The sequence below is a fragment of the Cyanistes caeruleus genome, chromosome 6 (genome assembly GCF_971803275.1).
Source record: "Cyanistes caeruleus chromosome 6, bCyaCae1.hap1.1, whole genome shotgun sequence".
Taxonomy (NCBI): domain Eukaryota; kingdom Metazoa; phylum Chordata; class Aves; order Passeriformes; family Paridae; genus Cyanistes; species Cyanistes caeruleus.
In genome coordinates this window covers 21,258,940-21,275,842 of record NC_141706.1, presented here as the reverse complement: position 1 = coordinate 21,275,842, position 16,903 = coordinate 21,258,940, and the positions used below count along the sequence as shown (strand labels likewise).

Sequence of the window (16,903 nt, the reverse complement as noted above, 5' to 3'; positions counted from 1 at the left end):
TCTCCTGTTGTATCCCCCCGCAGAGGTGGCCGCTGCTGCTCGGGGCTGTGCTGCGGACCCGAGAGCAAACACGGACGGCTGCTTTTATTTTATTTACGCAGCAGAAAGGCTGTGCCTGGCCCTTGCTGCGGGGAGCGCCCAGCCCAGCAGTTGTGCTGGTGGGGAGAAAGCTGCGGGGTGTCCCCCCTCTCCCCCCGCCCTGCCCCACCGCTCATGGACTGGGAGCTGCAGGGGGAATGTGCAGTTTGGCAGAGGAGCAGATTTTGCGTCAGGCAGGTGCCTTTTGCCATCTCAATTCAAATGAAATGTGCGTTCCCCTGTAACGTCCAGGGAGCTGCATTCCCTGGGCTCCTCGCTCGTGCTGCCTAGGGTGGTGTGGAAATCCTGTATGTTTTGGAGAAGAAGGGTGAGACTCTAGGAAGGCAGAGGTGTGGGTACCACTGCATCGGCTCTTACAGCTCTCCAACCAGAAAACCTGGTCATAGGATCTCCTAAAAGCTTGCTCTTGGCATAAAAAGTTGGGCTTCCTCCTTTGAAGGGATATGTATCTGGAGTCCCTCAGTCAGCAGGAAAAAGAAACAGGTTTTGCTTCCTGATGTACAGAATAAAATACAGAACCAGGGGCCAGTATTCCCAGTCCTGCTCGCTCATCTAGGTGAAAGAAAAACAAAACCAAAAACAAACAAACAAAAAAAAATCCAAAGCTTTTGGGATCACCAGTCAGCAGATGGAATGCTGTACTGCACCAGCAAAACTGAAGTGATGTTAACTAGATCCATGTTTGAAAACATCTTGACTGAAGGTCCTAAGAAAAGCTGGCTTTGCTAAACCAATTACCAAATGTATGAGAACAACTTAATTCGTGCTCATTGTTTTCCAGAATAAATTGCTCTAAACCTCAGTTCCCAGTAAGTCTAAGGCTGCTTGATGTGACCCAAACAGGGACTTTTCCTCAGAACTTTCATGTAAAACACATTCAGTGGTGGGATGTATTCTTGGGGATTTTGGTTCCATTTGTTGGTTTTTGAAGTGAAGGGTTCGCACGTTTATTGCCATCAGCCCCTGCAGAGAGCGGCGTGCAAGAGGAGCTGCGTGCTCGTGTTCCTCTAATCCAATATAACTCAAAACCAGCCCCAAACAAAGCATCTTCCGGCTCTGAAAAACTCTTCTCCTTCCCCCCACCTCATAGCCAGGCATAGAGGCGATTTCCTAGGCTTGTTGCGGTGTCAAGGACGGTGGAGACCACAGGCTGGGGCGGAGGGAGGAGTCCGGCAAGTGGTCAGCAGGGTGAGGGTGGGACTGGGGGGGTGAAAAGCAGGGAATAAAAGATCTAGCTTGTCAAAGCTCAGGCAGTGATTTCTGTTAGCGCAGGGGCTTGGGGGGAAAAAAAAAAAAAAAAGAAAAAAAAGAAAAAAAAGAAAGTTTTTTAGGTTCTTATTGTAGTTTACATCCAAGAAATACTCTGGTGTGATTTGATGCGGAGCAGGCGAGGATGAGGGAAGACAGGGCCTTGGCTCTGCCCCCTTGTGTCTGTGCATGATGATAAAATCTTTTAATTAAATGATCGCATTGAGTGCACAGAGAGAACGGTGCTCGCTTTAATGAGCAGTTGCTCAATTTTGTTTTTCTCGACATTCAATGGATGGAGCTAACGTCTTATTAACTGGGCACTATTCAAACCCTGCTCAAAGACATTATTAATGTCCCCACCAGATTTATACAGTGCTGCTCACGGTAGTAACCCAGCGCTTTCCAAACATTAATGGATCAAAATATAAGTGATGAGTGTTATTATCCCCGTTAAACGATGGGGAGACAAATAAAGAGATGGGAGCTAATAATTAATTTGGAGTGTTGGTCCAAGGTAGCCCATGGCTGTTGCTTTTCAAACCATGAGCTTAGTCTGGCCAAAACCACATGCAGAGCCAGGCGCTGTGACCCTGGCTTGCAGCTGTGGATGCTCAGCACTTTCACAAGTCAGACCCCAGCAGCTCGTATCAGCTGCCCAACAAACCTGGGCACAATTAGTGGCTGCTTATGAAAACTTGAAGCACCTGGCCCTGTACTGCACAAAGCCTCTGTTGCAGGAACAGGTCAGGAGGAGCCAACTGTTCTCTGGAGAATAAAAGCCTGCATTCAAGTGTTGGCATTGGATTAAACATGAAAGCATCCTTTAGCCCCTTGCTTTGCTTTCTCTGGCAGGAGTTTATCCAGAAGTTTCACCTTTGCTGTATGCCCCAGATTCATTCTGTGAAGTAAAGCAGTGGGTAAATTGGGTACTGTGTGTCCTGGGAGAAAAATGGTGTGCATAGCTGTGAAAATGCCCTGGGAGCAAAAGATCTGGGTTGAAATTGTACAGACAGCTTGGGCACCTCCAAAACTTGAGGATTTTTTTTCCCAATCCTCCTTCTCTGTGTAATACAGGTGTAATGTGTATGACAGGGGGTATCAAGCAGACTAAAGCAATTCTGGTAGTGGAGAGTGAGTAGTCTTGTGGTGATGTGAATGAAACCTGCTGACTCCTCAGCAAGTCTGGAGCAGTTTTAGATCCCACACTGACCTGGGACACAGGAACAGAAAAGAGGAGATTATTGTTAGTACCCATCTGTAAATGACTTCAGGGGAGGGATAAGATGTTACTGGATGAGTTTCATGGGTGTTTGCTGACAGCAGAGATGTGCTGGGGCCAGGCAGCCTCTGAAGGAATGTACAGGGTATAAATGTTGTATCCTGTTCCCTTCTCTCCCTCCCTTAGTGCACACCAGTAGAATTTTGTGTCCTCTGCCCAGCCTCTTCCAGTGTACTCCAGCCATACTTCTGCTCCACCCATGCCTTGTTATCCCCGTCCTAGGTGTCTTCTAGAGCTGCCTCCCCAACCTCCCATTCCCTCTCCCTGATCCCCATCCTGTAGCCTGTGGCTCACATGACTGACACCACAGATACAGATGCGAGACCACAGGTTTTCCCGGGGCAGAGGCTTGGCCATGTGGATTGCAGAAAGTGGATCTGAGATTTAGTTTTTTCTGTGTCTAAAAGAGTTCTATTTTTTTGTCTCAGCAGGGCCTGATTCAGGGCTCTTACATTCTGCACAACTCATCTAACTGTTTTGGCATCTTTCATTCTCTTTTTTTCCCCAAAAAACTGTTTCAACCAAGGTTTCTTGGAAACACATGGCTAAAAATCCCCCTTGGTTTAAAAAATAACAGAATAAACCAAAACATGAAGAACTTTCCACTGGGTATTGCACCACACTGAAAAGAGTTTGTGTGGTCTTCACTATTAGATACTATGTGTGTGGGGAGAAGATACTTGATTCTTCTCCATCCTCTGAGAGTCAGATACAATGCCATCCTTTCGTCTTAGGTGAAGACTTCCGGTTTGTGTTTCGGCTCACTCTGTTCCAAAAATAAATGTTAAGAGTAACATTTCTGAGCAGGTACAGTAGGGGAAGACATTGGAAAACCATTTTAATTGTATCCTGTAGCAATAGGTGACAATGTAGCTGAAAAAAACCCTGTTCCCTGATGAATTACTTTATGCTCCCTGTTTAGTTATTTCTTGTCTATATATATGTTTGTATAAATGCTACTGCTCTTCATATCTGTTTCTCTGCTTTAAAATGGTCAACCCAATTTGTGTCTCTCTCTGTGGATCCTTCAGATGAATCTCCCTGTGCAGTTATCCTAGCAAGCAATCACAACTCATGGCAAATGAATTTTTTATTTCTGTATCAAAACATAAGAAATTAATCTTTAAAAATTATGGGGTTTTTTTTTCCCAGCCTGTTACATCCACCTCCTGCTCATTAGCAACAAATATTTGCTGAAGAAGTGGAAAGCAGCTTTCTGTTTATTTTAAGTGATAATAGAACAAGTTTTGGCCCAGAAAGAAAAGTTGTGGCTAGGAAGGAGAATGATTCCCAGCGTCAACCATATGTTGCATTCATCTAACTGAAGTGGCTTAATTACTGGTGGATGTTGCTGAGCTCATAAAGATACCTTTTTGCCAAGATTGTTTGCTGATAATTGCATTCCCTAAAAAAAAAAAATTTTAAAAAATCTGAAAAACTTCCTCCCGCCAAGTTTCCCTTCCAGCCTTTCTTCAGCACCCTTTCCCTTCAGGTGTCTACCACCATTCACATCGAGAGATGCTTGTATGAAAAATTTCAGGAGGTCCAGTATCGTTAATGCTCCTGTCTTGGTCTCTCTAGGGGCAGGGAGGAACTGCAGTAGCCGTGCTCCAAATGCACGGTTCCGCTCCTTGGGAGAGGGAGCGCTGGTGATTTTGGAGTAGATTATTCCTCTAATTGCATAGCTGATTTCAGTCTGGGATTAAGGCAGTTCAAATAATGACCTGACTTTTTGTGGCTGTAATGAGCAGCAAGCTCAGTCCTTCAAGACCCCTGATATTTTGAATCCTTTCCAAAAATATTCCTGTCGTCAAATCCAAAGTGGAATTCGGGATTTAGCGCTAAGGGGTAAGTGGGTTGGCGGTAACAACCGGCAGCCTCCCTCTGCTTCTGCCTATGCATTCTCATGATAAAGGGCACTTTAAAGCCCCTCTGACAATGAATGAGTCCTAGTTAAATATTTCAAGAACTTCTTTACATGGTTTCCTCTGATGCATGTACTGTTGAGACATCTGTCTTCCGTACTAATAAAGTAGTCTAGATCTAAAATGAACTTCATTGGATTGCTTTGAAACTATAGGCACATATGGTTCATAATTAGCTGGATATCTCTTATAGTTAAATGATTTTTTTTCTCTCTCTCTCTCTCTCTGTCGCCCATTCGCATCAATAATAGAAGCAAACAAAGTTCCAATTGTTCCCTGTTGCGGGACATTATGTGCCTGAATAAATGGATGTTGGCTGTGTCTACATGGATTTGCCATATGGCTACAAAGGCCGAAAGAATAGGGGCAGTGTGCTTTGTGGCGGGGCGCGGAGGGCCGGCCGGGCTGGGTGGGGCAGGGCGCGGGGGCGGCCGCACACCTTCCCGCACCCCCGGGCCCTGCAGGGGCTGCGGGACGGGGCCCTCCCTGCTGCGGCTGCAGGCTCCGCCCGGCCACTGCCCGCCAGCTGCCATTCTTTGCTTTAGAGCCCCGTGCCTAAACTGTCCCCGCGGTGAGAGCTTTCCTCCTCAGCCAGCCTGGGCACACCTCGTGGCTCCTCCGGCCGAGGTATCTGGGAGCTCGGAGCAGGGATCTTGCATTGCAAAAAGTCCTATTATTAGTTGCGGGCTGGGACAATGGAGGTCCCAAAGGCACCTGCTTTCATGAAAGCGAGAGAAAAGCCCATAAATCCTGGAGGATCCAGCTGCCTCACTCCGGGTATTGTTGGCTTTCATAAGGAAAGGGAAAAGCTATTTTTCTTTTCAAAGGGGGGGAAAATCGTATTGAGTCAGCGGCCACTGATGCGGGCGTGTAAAATAATCCCGTTCTGATTAAGCGATCATGGAGCTGGAGGTAATCAATGTTACTTTTACAGCCAGGAGCGCTTGGCGGCCGTGACAGCGGGGGGAGAAAAGGGGGCGGGGGGGGGCAGAGAGGAACGCTGTGACGGGGGAAGACGATGTGGCTAAACCTTGAGCCTAATTCACCCTGAACCTCATTCTCTCAGCTGCCTCCCCCCTCCGTGGAAGTGTATCCGACAGAGATCAGAAAGCCAGGGAGTGACGCCCTCTTGGTCCGCCCCAGCTACTGGGTCCGATGTGGGGGTGCAGCATTTCAGAGGCGCAGAGCTGGGGAGTGGAATCGGAAAGGCATAAATCAGTGCCCACGTCCTGGTCCTCCTCCCCATCTGCACTCTGCAGCATGCCAGCCCTGCACCACCTGCGGCCGGCACCAGCCCTGGGCTGCCCCCCTTTCCCGGGCAGCGCAGGGTTGGGGTTCGGAGCAGGGCGTGTGGCCCGACCCCATGGGCTGCGTGCAGATCCCACGGCTTTAACCTGGCCCCGGGTGATGCCAAGCGCTGCTGCTGCGCGCTTGTGACAGCACTGTCACCAAAGCACTGTCAAAATGCTGGCTCGTGGGAGGGCTTGTCTCGTGTGAGTGGTGTTTTGCTTTTTACGTCTTTTAGGGGGAGCTGAAACTGCTGCCTTTCCCAGAACTGTTGTTTGTCCTGTAAATCATTGCTGGGCGAGAGGTACCAGGAAGTGCCTTCCTGCAGTAGCCAGGGCTCTGGGCTCCAGGCTGGGGAGTCAGGGCCCGCGGCTGGAAGAGGGGGAGGGGAGAAGGTTTGCACAGCCACGACAGAGGCGTTCCCCCCGTGCTGAGCCCGCTGAGCACCAAGGCCCGCACGCCGCAGTCACCCCCCGAGGCTGTCCCCAACAGAGGCGACAGCGGCCCCAGCCACGATGTGGTGAGCGGGGGCAGCCCGGGCCCCTCGAGGGGCGCAGATCCAGGGTCCGGGAGAAAGGGCGAGCTGCTAAGAGTAACCATTACAGCGTGCCGAAAGCCCCGAGTCAGGGTGTGATGAAGGGCGTGTGCTCCCCTCGCGCTTGGTTAACTTCGGCAGCGCTCAGGAGTTGGAACTTGTTTTTAAGGGAAGAAGCCCTCCTTTCCCCTCCGAACCACACGCCCACTTTCCGCGGCGGGGCGCAGGCGGGGGACAGCGCCCTCCCCGCCGCGGGGTCGCGCTCCGGGGGTAGCCGGGGCCCCGCGGCCGGGGCGGACCCCTCCAGCGAGAGACTCAGGGCTGGGCTGGGCTCCCCCGCCCAAGCCGCCGGGGCTGTCCCCGCCACCCTCCTCCCCCCGGACTTCCCCTCCAGCACACACCAAACAGGCTTACGGCCGTTTCCTGACTTTTATTTAATTTTATTATTGAAGTTGTGGCATTATTTGCGATGGCAGTGGTACAGACCGGCTCAGGATCCATTGAAACAGATTTGTCTTCAAGTAAAGTCTAAAAAATATTTTGATTCATAGCTACATCTTGTGAATGCAAAAAAAAAAATAATAAAAAAAACCACTATAAAAATAAATTTACATTTTGTGAATAACAAAAGCAAATATAGTGCCCTTTGGCTTAACCAAAAGAAAAAAAAAAGACTATTGGATGTCAAACTTATCCACGTTTCTGACATAAATAGAAAATATAAGTTAGTATAACTCTTAAAAAAGTTTTGTACAAATATACACTTGTTTTTTTCGTTTTTCCTTTTTTTTTTTTTGCACTGAGAGCTCAGCAGAGATTAAACATTTCTTATAAATGACTTTTAAAGCTTTACACTTCTGGCCAGTGTACTCATATTAGGCATAATACATTTCTATACAGAACGTCATACATTGCACTGTTGTACGATAACACTGCTCCGTGCGCGGCCGGCGCTGCGGCTCCGCTCCGGTTCCCGCTGCGGCTCCCGCTGCCGGGCGGGCGCGGGGGGGTCCCGGCTCTCCGCTCCGCCCGCCCCGGCCCCCCGCGCCTCCGGGGCGTCCTGCCTCCCGGGCCGGCGCGCCTCTCCCGTGGGTGCAGTAGTGCAAAAGTCTGCAGAAGAACAAAAAAAAAAAAAAAAAAAAAAGGGGGGGGGTGTGGAATAAGCAGGGGAAGAAAAATCGGTCGTGGTATAAGGAAGTAAGCAAGAGAGCGCTGGCCAAAGAAAAGCGCCCGGACGCCTTCGTCCGCTCCAGGGGCGCGTCTCACCTGCCTCACCGGAGCCGCTTGCGGGGCGTCTGCTCAGCCGGCACGGCGGCGGGGGACGGCGGGCAGCCGGCGGGGCGCTCCGCCGCCGCCTTCGGCTCTGCCGGCCTTTTTCTCCTCGCGAAGAAATCTGGATGGGGGACGGAGAGGAAGGAGGGGTCCGTCAGCCGCTGCGGCGGGACGCCCCCCGTCCCCCGCGCCCCCCGGCTCCCCACGCACCTGTGATGCGGGCTGTCGGGCCCCTGCGGCGGAGCCGCATGCCGCGGCGGCGGGGCGCGGCGCGGTTCTCCCGGCTCAGGCGCCCCCCGGGCCCCTTGCCGGCGGCGGGCGGCGGCGGCGGGGAAGGGGGCGCCCGGAGGAGGGGGACGCGGCACCGTCCCACCTGCAGAGTCTCCCGGTAGAAAGCGGGCACGGCGCCGGCCTCCACCTCCTCCCAGCGCAGGCGGCCGGGCCCCGGCAGCGGCGTGTCGGTTTGGAAGTTGTAGTCCCAGCGGCGCTGGTCGTCCTCCCCCATCTCCCGCAGGCGCTCCCGCAGTTCCCGGCCCAGCTCCTCGTGGTCCACCGGCCCGAAGAGGCTCCTGCAGACGGGGCTGCGGCCGTGCCCGGCCAGGGCTCGCCGGGCCGAGAGACGCTCCAGGGCGGCGGCGCCGGAGAGGTGCACGTTGGACATCGCCGCCGGGCAGGACGCGGCGGGCCGGGAAGGCGCCGATGCCCCCCCCGCCGCTCCTCTCCTCCCGTCCCGTCCGCTCGCTCCCTCGCGCTCACACCGGCCCTGGCTCCCGCCTTTGAACCCCTGCCCTCGGCCGCTGCCTTTTAAACCCCGCTCCCCCGCGAGTGCGAGCAAAACACCATTAGCATAATAGTGTTTCCCTGCCGCCGGCCCGCCGCGATTGGCGGGCCCCCCCCCCGCCGCCCCCCGGCCCCCGGCGGCAGCGCTGCTGCCCGCGGCCTCCATTGGCTGCGCCGGGCTGCGCCGCTCCGCCGCCGGCCGCATTGGCCCGCACCGGCCCGGCCCGGCCCCGCCGCGGACCGGGGGGGCGGCCCCGGCGCTGGCCCGGCCCCGGAGGGCGGCCGCCCCGCTCCCCGCCCGCTGCCGGCCCCGCTGCCTTTGTCTGCCGCCGGTCGCAGCTCCGCCGCCGCTTCTAAGCCGGCGACTTTCGGGGTTGTTTTTTTCCCCCCCCCCCCCACCTCCGTGTTGCCTTTTCCGCGTGAAGGGTGCGTGTGGGAGTGCTTTTACTATTATTTTTACTATTATTTTGTTTGGGATTTTCTTTTTCTCCTCGAGGAGTGTCGCCAGTTTTTTCAGCATCCGTGGAACGCGGGGGCTTGGGGCGGGGGAGGTGATGCATGTTGAGGAAAACGGGATCGTTTCTGACTCGGGGAGTTTTATTACACTGCTGCAAAACAAAGCGAGATGCTTGCAGATTTCAAAACAAGCTGAAGGCTATTTTTAAAAATAGGGCTTCTCAGCTGCATGGAAGTAATAACTTGCAGCCTTAGTGAATAGAAGTACATGAAAACCACAGCATTTTCCTCTCCTGACTTTAAAACCCACATAATACGTGTTTGTTCACTGCAGATGAACTAATCTCGCTATTGTGTTGCCAGGGATCAGCTGGCTTGTGCTTTACATTTTCTGCAGGTCACTGCAATCATTGCCTTTTGTTGTTTTGGGATGGAGTATGAAAGGAAAAGAAGGGGGAGCATAATTGACACTGTGCTAAAATTGGTCCCAGAGCATCATCACAGTGTGGATGCGCGTCTCAGAGGGTCATCATGGCATTAATTTGTTCATCTGCAGACAACGAGGGGAAAGATGAACCTCTTTCATGTAGCGTGTTTGGGGACCCCCTCGCTCCTCATGTCCCTATGGCTTTTGCCTTTGGGAAGTTCAAACTCAAAGACTAAAGAGGCAAAGACAACTTGGATCGTTTTATCCCTTAGAGGGAATAAAATTAATATTAATTCCTAGGATGTGCTGGTTCTGCAGAGACTGCCCCAGATGCTGGCTTGCTGCAGGGCTGGAGGGGTTGCAGCTTTCGGCCCCTTAGGCCTTAGGTGTCCACAGGTAGGTCTGCTTCAAGAAGAGGGGCATTTGTCTTTGCATCCCTGAAAAGGCCTTGCCAGGTACACCAAAGTAATTCCGTAGAGTTTCCACATTTATCCCACCTCTGTGATGGAGGAGCCCTCCAGCATTGCTGGGGACCCTCACTCCCACACTTGCCATACCAGTGAGGAGCTTGTGGCAGCTGGGACAGCCCCCTGCCACCTCCCAGGTACTGCATCTTCAGCGGTGCTTCCAAAGTCTGCCCGCACCAGCAGGTACCAGCAGTGCCCTTGGGTTTGGACTCATGGAGCCAGGGTTGGCTGCTGCTGGCAGAGAGAAAGTTGGAGCCTGGCTCTATCCATGCTTAGGCTGCTGAGCAGTGAGATGCCATGACAGGTTTGATCTGAAGTAATTTCCTGATGTTTGTGGGAGGGCAGGTGGGGTGCTCAGTAGGAAGCACCTGTAGCTTGGTGATTAAGAGAAGAAGATGCAGCAAGTGCCTTCAAGATGCAGATCCCCACTTGTTTCATGGGCAGAAGATTTTGCTGGCCAGTGATACAGACAAACCATTTTCATTTCACTAATGGTGATAGCGCTGGTGTTTTAAGAAATGTGAAGACATTTTTATTTTAAAGATGCCTGTTCATATGTTATGTTCTTAAGAGCCGTTCTCAGTTTCTCAGGTGAGCTGGACAACCAGTCCATGTGGCTGCTTTCAGTGAATATTACCCACTGTCCTTTCTGTCCCAAAGCGCCCCTTCAAGATGGCCATATGGAGGTCTCTTGGCCCCAAGGATATAATTTAGGAACAGGTCATGAAAAGTTCCTCATCACTAAGAGCACATCGTCTTAAAAAGCAGGACAACATCAGTCAGGCATGGGTTCAGCCAGGAGAGAAGGTATGGTTCAGGCTGGGATGGTTGGAGAACATGGGAACGTGTCACGGTGTTCACCTGGGGACTTCCCTCAGCAGCCATCAAACGCATTTCTTGGGATGTAGGTTGGGGTGGTTTTAGGAATAAATGTGCTATGCAGAGAAAACACTCTGACTTCCCCAAGAAATTTGCTGGAAAAGTGCCCTCTATTCAAGACTTGAGTCAAAAGGCAATGGCCAGGTCCCTGCAGACAGGAGCTCTTTGTGAGGAGTCCTTGCGAACCTGCTGCCGTCCTTCCCCCTGTGCTGGCCAGGCCAGAGACCACCTTTCCTGTATTCTGCCTCCTCGATTTTAGGTATTCATGCCATGAAAGCTGAACGAGCAAGATGTGGGCGTGCCCTCTGCAAAATCCACGCCGTTGTCCTTCCAAACCCTTTCCAGAGGTTAGCCAATATTTACGCAGTGCTTGAGGGACACAAGGAATGACGGTTTCAATGTTCAGGAGTTGCCTTGTGTTTGAGGCCACTTCATCTTCCAGCTCACCCGGGAGGTAAAGCAGCCTCAGGTTTGAGATTACCACCCCTGGTTTTTTAGTTCAGCTTCCTCCCTGTTAATGCTCCCTAATGCTTTGACTGGATTTTGGTTTTTTGGTCCCACCATACATTTAGCTTTTAAGGTGGTGGTGACAGTCCTGGCCACTTCGTGCTCACAAGTTGCCAGTTCTATCACTGTCTGTTTTTCTTTTTTGTGTGGAGATAAAGAGCATCCAGCCCATTTGAGGAGGAAGTACTGTATGCACAGAGAGATGTTTTTTATTTAGTGTATCTGTGAACTCTCAGGCCAGAGGGGTAGGTTATGATCCTCTAAACCAGCAATTTGCCTAACATGAGCCACAAAATCTTACCCAAGAGCTCCTACCACCAAGCCTATTAACTTCTTTAGAAATTCCTGCTCCAGAACACTGAACAGAGTAATTACTGCTATGGTTAGAACAATGCCCCATAAGAATGAAACATTTTTGCTTAAAGTATCCAAGTCATATCTGCTTATGTCAGGAAAAATAATGACTTTAACTAGTGTGTATTCCTGCTGGCTGCTTTGTTTCAAAATGGGGAGGGGAGGGAAAAGCAAACTCCTTTATGGCCTGTGCATCATTGCAAAGGGATTGCAATTGCAGGAGGTTTATTGCATTTGACTATTTCTGTTTGGAAAGGGTCCAGGCTGACTGTCAGAGCTGAGTCTGATGTCTTGGCAGATAAGGGAAGTCCTTGCACTGTAAACTGAGCAAGGAGTAACCAAGGAGATGTGATAAGAATTTACAGAGGTAACAGAGGAGAGATTCTCAGTGCTGTCATTCTAATGGGGCTGGCTGTTGTGCAGCTCCAGGTTAACTTATTCAGAAGAGGGGGTTTGGTGAGATGCTTATGTATGGAGCCAAACAGTCCCCATGATGTGGTGCCATGAGGAGCGCTCCTCTGTCTTTTGACAAGTCTTGGAGTGAACTTCTCCTGCAGGGATCATCCTCAGCACACTGCCAGACAAGCAGACCTGTTGTTAGGCCCTTGAGACTGGGAGGTTTGTGCTTTGCTCTCTTCTCATTGCCTTTAGTACACAGTTATCATCTAAGCTCAGCAATGTTTAACTCAAGATTCATCAAGTGTTGTGTGTGATCCACATGTGATTGCTTCATTTCAGAACATGTTATATCACATAATTGCTTTAGCAGAGGCACAGACCAATAGACATTGGTACTTAATCTCCTTTGCACTTCCCTTTTACTATGCAAGTAGTCATAAGCAATTTGCATTTATACCGGTGGCAATTTTGCTTGGTACTTTGGAATCCTGCTTAAATAAACTGATTACAATTAAGGTTCAAGTTAGGACAGACTACTCAAATTCCTCATTGAGGCACTTCTAACACCAAGGTGACAATTCAAGTTATTCAAACTGGCATAGACTCAGAAATTTCCATTTCTTGACAAGGTCATAAAATGTCAAATTATTAGATTTGATAGCTGGGCGAAACCACACTAGTTCAGGGGTTAAAATGGGAAAAGGAAATCTGAGCAGAATCCTGGAAAAATAAATTCTGGCAGCTTTAATTCAGTTTGAATTGCTTTTTGTTGTGTTCTCAAAAAAAAAAAAAAAAGCATAAGCTAATATATCAGAAAAAAATGCTTAATTTAATTTAATTTCCTTTAATTACTTTTTTTTATTATTCCTTCTGTTCTTGGTTGTTAAAAGAAGAGCCAGCCTTGCTGTCCAGCTGCTGTGCATCATTAGGGTAGCACAAAGGTAGCAGTGAATTTAGCCTAATCTATTGATGGACCTGCCAGTGCACCAGGGGCCATTGCATTCTCTCTTCACACTCCTCTTTTGCTCTTGCCATCATGTCGTTTTGCTAGATGAACTCCACTCGCCATCTGGCCCTTCATCCTGACTGGGAGCCCGCCTGGCTCGTTTGCAGGATGCTGTGCTGATAACTGGGAAAGCAGGCTGGGAATGGCAGGAGCATTTTGAGCTCGCAGTACGTACCTGCGGAGGGTGGCTCATTTTTGCTTGTTGTCTGTGTAGTTATATTTGAGCAGTAGTTAAATGCTCCATTTATTTATATTCCCTGCTTTTCTGTGGGTGTAATTGCTGTCAAAGCCATGCTCTACGCTCACAGGTCCTGTTCATTGCCGCTCTCCGCATTAAACGAGAGGTTTGCATTCTGCTTGTTTTGACATTCCCCTCGCCTTTCATCTTGATCTACGGTAATATTATTTTTGGAGTAGCTTTTCATAGGTTATTTCTACTTTATGTAGAGGGAGGTAGTGGTGAAGGGGCCATTACACAGGTTTTATTTTTGGTTTCGTATTTCTTAAGTAAACAGGTTTTCTACTGCGGGTAGTCTAGCACGAGTCCTGAAGGAGATCGTTCATGGCCTGGGCTGTTGCAGAGGGGAGGTACCTGGTCCCAAAGCAAGCCCAAAAACAGCGGTGAGTGCATCAGAGGCATCTTCACATGGACCCCAGCACATGCCTAGAGGGAACCAAACCTAAAGAGTATGAAAAACACTCCCCAAAGCACTAGAAAAGTCTTGAAACCTGACTATGAAAGCAACACACACTAGGGAAATGGAGGGTGTCTAAAGACGATGAAGACCTTAAAAACAGTCTGAAGGGAGACTAAACGATCCAAATCTTCCTGGCCCCAGTCCGTGCAGCGCCGGCGGAAAACCGGCCGGGGCGAGCCGCCTTCGCTCTCGGGCCGTGTCCGCACCTCGTCCCTCGCCGTTCCGCAGCTCTGTGCCCCTCGTCGCCAGCCGGAGCCCGTGTCGGGCCGAGCCCCGAGCCGGGGATGCGGCGATGCGCGGGGCAATGGTGCCCTCTAATGTCGGCCAGCCCGGAGCGCCGGGCGCTCGCCCGCCCCGCTGCCCCGCTCGCCCTCCCCGCTGCCCCGCTCGCCCGCCCCGCTGCCCCGCTGTCCCTCTCGCCCGCCCCGCTGTCCCTCTCGCCCGCCCCGCTGCCCCTCTCGCCCGCCCCGCTGTCCCTCTCGCCCGCCCCGCTGTCCCTCTCGCCCGCCCCGCTGCTCCGCTCGCCCGCCCCGCTGCCCCTCTCGCCCGCCCCGCTGTCCCGCTCGCCCGCCCCGCTGTCCCGCTCGCCCGCCCCGCTGTCCCGCTCGCCCTCCCCGCTGTCCCGCTCGCCCTCCCCGCTGTCCCGCTCGCCCTCCCCGCTGTCCCTCTAGCCCGCCCCGCTGCCCCTCTCGCCCGCCCCGCTGTCCCGCTCGCCCCTGGGGAGCGCGGCCTCGCCCCGCCGCCGCCCCACCTTCCCCGCATGGGCAGCCCCTGTCTGCCCGCACCCCCGAGCCCCCAGGACTTGTCGGCGCCTACTCCTGCCGTCCAGCCCCGGCGGTGTCTGCGTGTGAGCCGGGGGCTGGAGATGCTCTTCACCGCCTCGGGGAGCTCCGGGGTTCGCTGTAGCTGCTAACAGGCTCTCTGCTTCCCCACAGAGATCTCTCAGGGCATGGTTTGCTGCGGACACTGCTCCCCAGGCCACCAGCCTACAGACAGCCCTGGGCAGCTCAAGGGAGAGCAGGTCACGGAAAAGTGCGGATTTTAATTCCATACAGTGTGCATAGTGCTTCTAGAGTAAGGAAAGACATTGTAGATGTAATACCATCCTAGACATTTCTCAGGTTGCTCCAAGTTTGTATGATTCTTTGTCGAGACTCGTGACTAGAAGAATACACTCACTTTTTTTTTGTGAAAAATTAGGGTTGAGGTGTAACTTGGCTATTGTAGAATCATGGAATGCCTTGCATGGTAAGGGACATTAAAGGTTATCTTGTTCCAATCCCTCTGCCATGGGCATGGACACCTTCCACTAGGACAGGTTGCTCAGAGTCACATCCAACCTGGCCTCGAACATTTCTAGGGACCAGCATCCGCAAATTCTCTGGGCAAACTGCACCGCTGCCTCGCCACCCTCACTGCAAAGAATTTCTTCCTAGTATCTACTCTTAAATCTTTTGATTTAAAACCATTAGCCCTTGTTTGGTCATTGCCACTTCTCAAGTATGACAGATAGTGACTTAGCTCAATGGCAGCTCTCCCCCTGGCAGTCCAAGAGAAGCAGATACAGCAGTAGAGGATGCAGACCTTGAGACACTTGTCTGGTTTCATGGAGGCCTGGAATGTATCAAGGAGCCCCAGGAGTTTTGTTTTTTTAACGTTTTCCTGCGGTGAGTTCCCTCTCTATGAGTGGTTGGCAAAGTAATACATTGCTGTGGGATCTGGCTGTTCCTTCTCTTGCGCTCCAGGCTGGATTCCCTCTTCTTATCTGTCTCTCCCTCAGGGCTTGCTCCCTCCATTCCCCACAATGGGGTGTTGAGTTATCCTGCAATGACGCAGCATGATGAGATAATCTTTCCTCCCTCCTCACCCCCTGGCTTCTTGTTTGTATTCTTTGATTAATTTATCTTCTCACCTACAGCTTTAAATTTGCTTTTAGGGTAGTAACTTAATGAAGACACTGCACTAAAATTTTCATTTTTTTCTTAATCTTGGAAAGCAATCACTTTATAATCTCTCTGCTAGAATCATAGCATTAATTTTGCTGCAGGCATTGAATGTGGACCAAACATCACCCAGCCAGTGATGAACCCACAGAGGGAGTGCTTCAAAGAACTCCCTTGGGGGAGTCCATCATGTTAATTTTACAGCAATTTAACCATAATAGGGCTGCCATGCCCACAATCAGGTATGTTTCTACAGAGTGAGGAGTTAATTGCACCTGGATCCAGCAGCATGCCACAAGCACATTTATACAATGCAGAACAATTAGTGCCGTGACTCACTGCTGGGAGCTCAGCCTGTCTTAATATGGGGCAGCATGAAGGGATTTGTATGTGCCATCCACAACTGCACTCGGCACAAATCCCACTAGCCTTCAGCATCCTGCAGATCCAAAGAGAAAACAAGTGCCATATCCCCTAAGAGAGCAGATGAGGTGGAAGACCACAGGTAGCACTGGCCTAAAGGCTTTCTAATGGCTTGCATTGCACCCACTGACACGGCTATTTCTTAATGAGCCAGTTCTTGAGTTTTGGACAGAGGCTGGAAGGACCTGTTTCCTGAGGTCATAGTTGGAAATGTTACTAAATACTCTGATTACATGTGATTGCAATGTCCCTTGGTAGATGGTGGAGGCCAGGAGAAAGTAAAGTTTTTTTCCTGTGCTGTGACCAGGTTGAAAAACCATCAGGTTATGCTGTAGCCTTTTAAGTTTCCCCTTGACAGCTGCTCTGAAACTTCTTTCAGGAGCTATTGCTAAAACAAGTGTGTAGGGCAACGATCTCCAGGTGCCCAGCTCTAAGTTTCAAGTAGGATGACTTTTGGACTTAGGACAGGAGAATCAGGCACAAAGAGATGAATTTGTACCTGATTCTCAATTAACCTTTAATTCCATGAAGGTGCAATTAAAGACACACCCCGATGCTGTGCAAGCTAGCAGATATCTCACTGCTGCTCAGTGAGAGTGCACATGAAGGCATTTCAAAATTACATGGTACAAATTCTTCTAGTGTGAACCGTGAGACACATTCTCAAACATAGTCATGACCAAATGGATCTGAAACAAATGTTTTCCTAACAGTAAAAGCTGAAGAGGAGCTGGATGAAAGAATTGAAAGTTAAATCCTGGCAGCATGGAAATCAGAGGCAAAATTCCCAGTGAATTTGGGTCATGGTTTCAGTCTAAAGCCAAGTAATCCAGATCTTGTACTTCTCAAAGTAAAAATGAGTCAGCTGGTCATCGTTGGTATTCAAAGAGAAAATAGAAAGCAGGTGAAATCATTT

The 16,903-nt window shown here is 50.9% G+C and overlaps 1 protein-coding gene across 1 annotated transcript; it reads right to left on the bottom strand.

The window, feature by feature from the left end:
• Nucleotides 1-6,791: 6,791 nt before the first annotated feature.
• CDKN1C (cyclin dependent kinase inhibitor 1C) lies at nucleotides 6,792-8,409 on the bottom strand. The gene is made up of 3 exons (XM_086892736.1): nucleotides 7,859-8,409; nucleotides 7,643-7,769; nucleotides 6,792-7,486 (listed from the first exon to the last, which is right to left on the bottom strand). The coding sequence occupies exons 1-2, from the start codon at nucleotides 8,307-8,309 to the stop codon at nucleotides 7,648-7,650; spliced, it is 573 nt and encodes a 190-aa protein (XP_086748862.1). The 5' UTR covers nucleotides 8,310-8,409; the 3' UTR covers nucleotides 6,792-7,486; nucleotides 7,643-7,647.
• Between the last annotated feature and the right edge of the window lie 8,494 nt (nucleotides 8,410-16,903).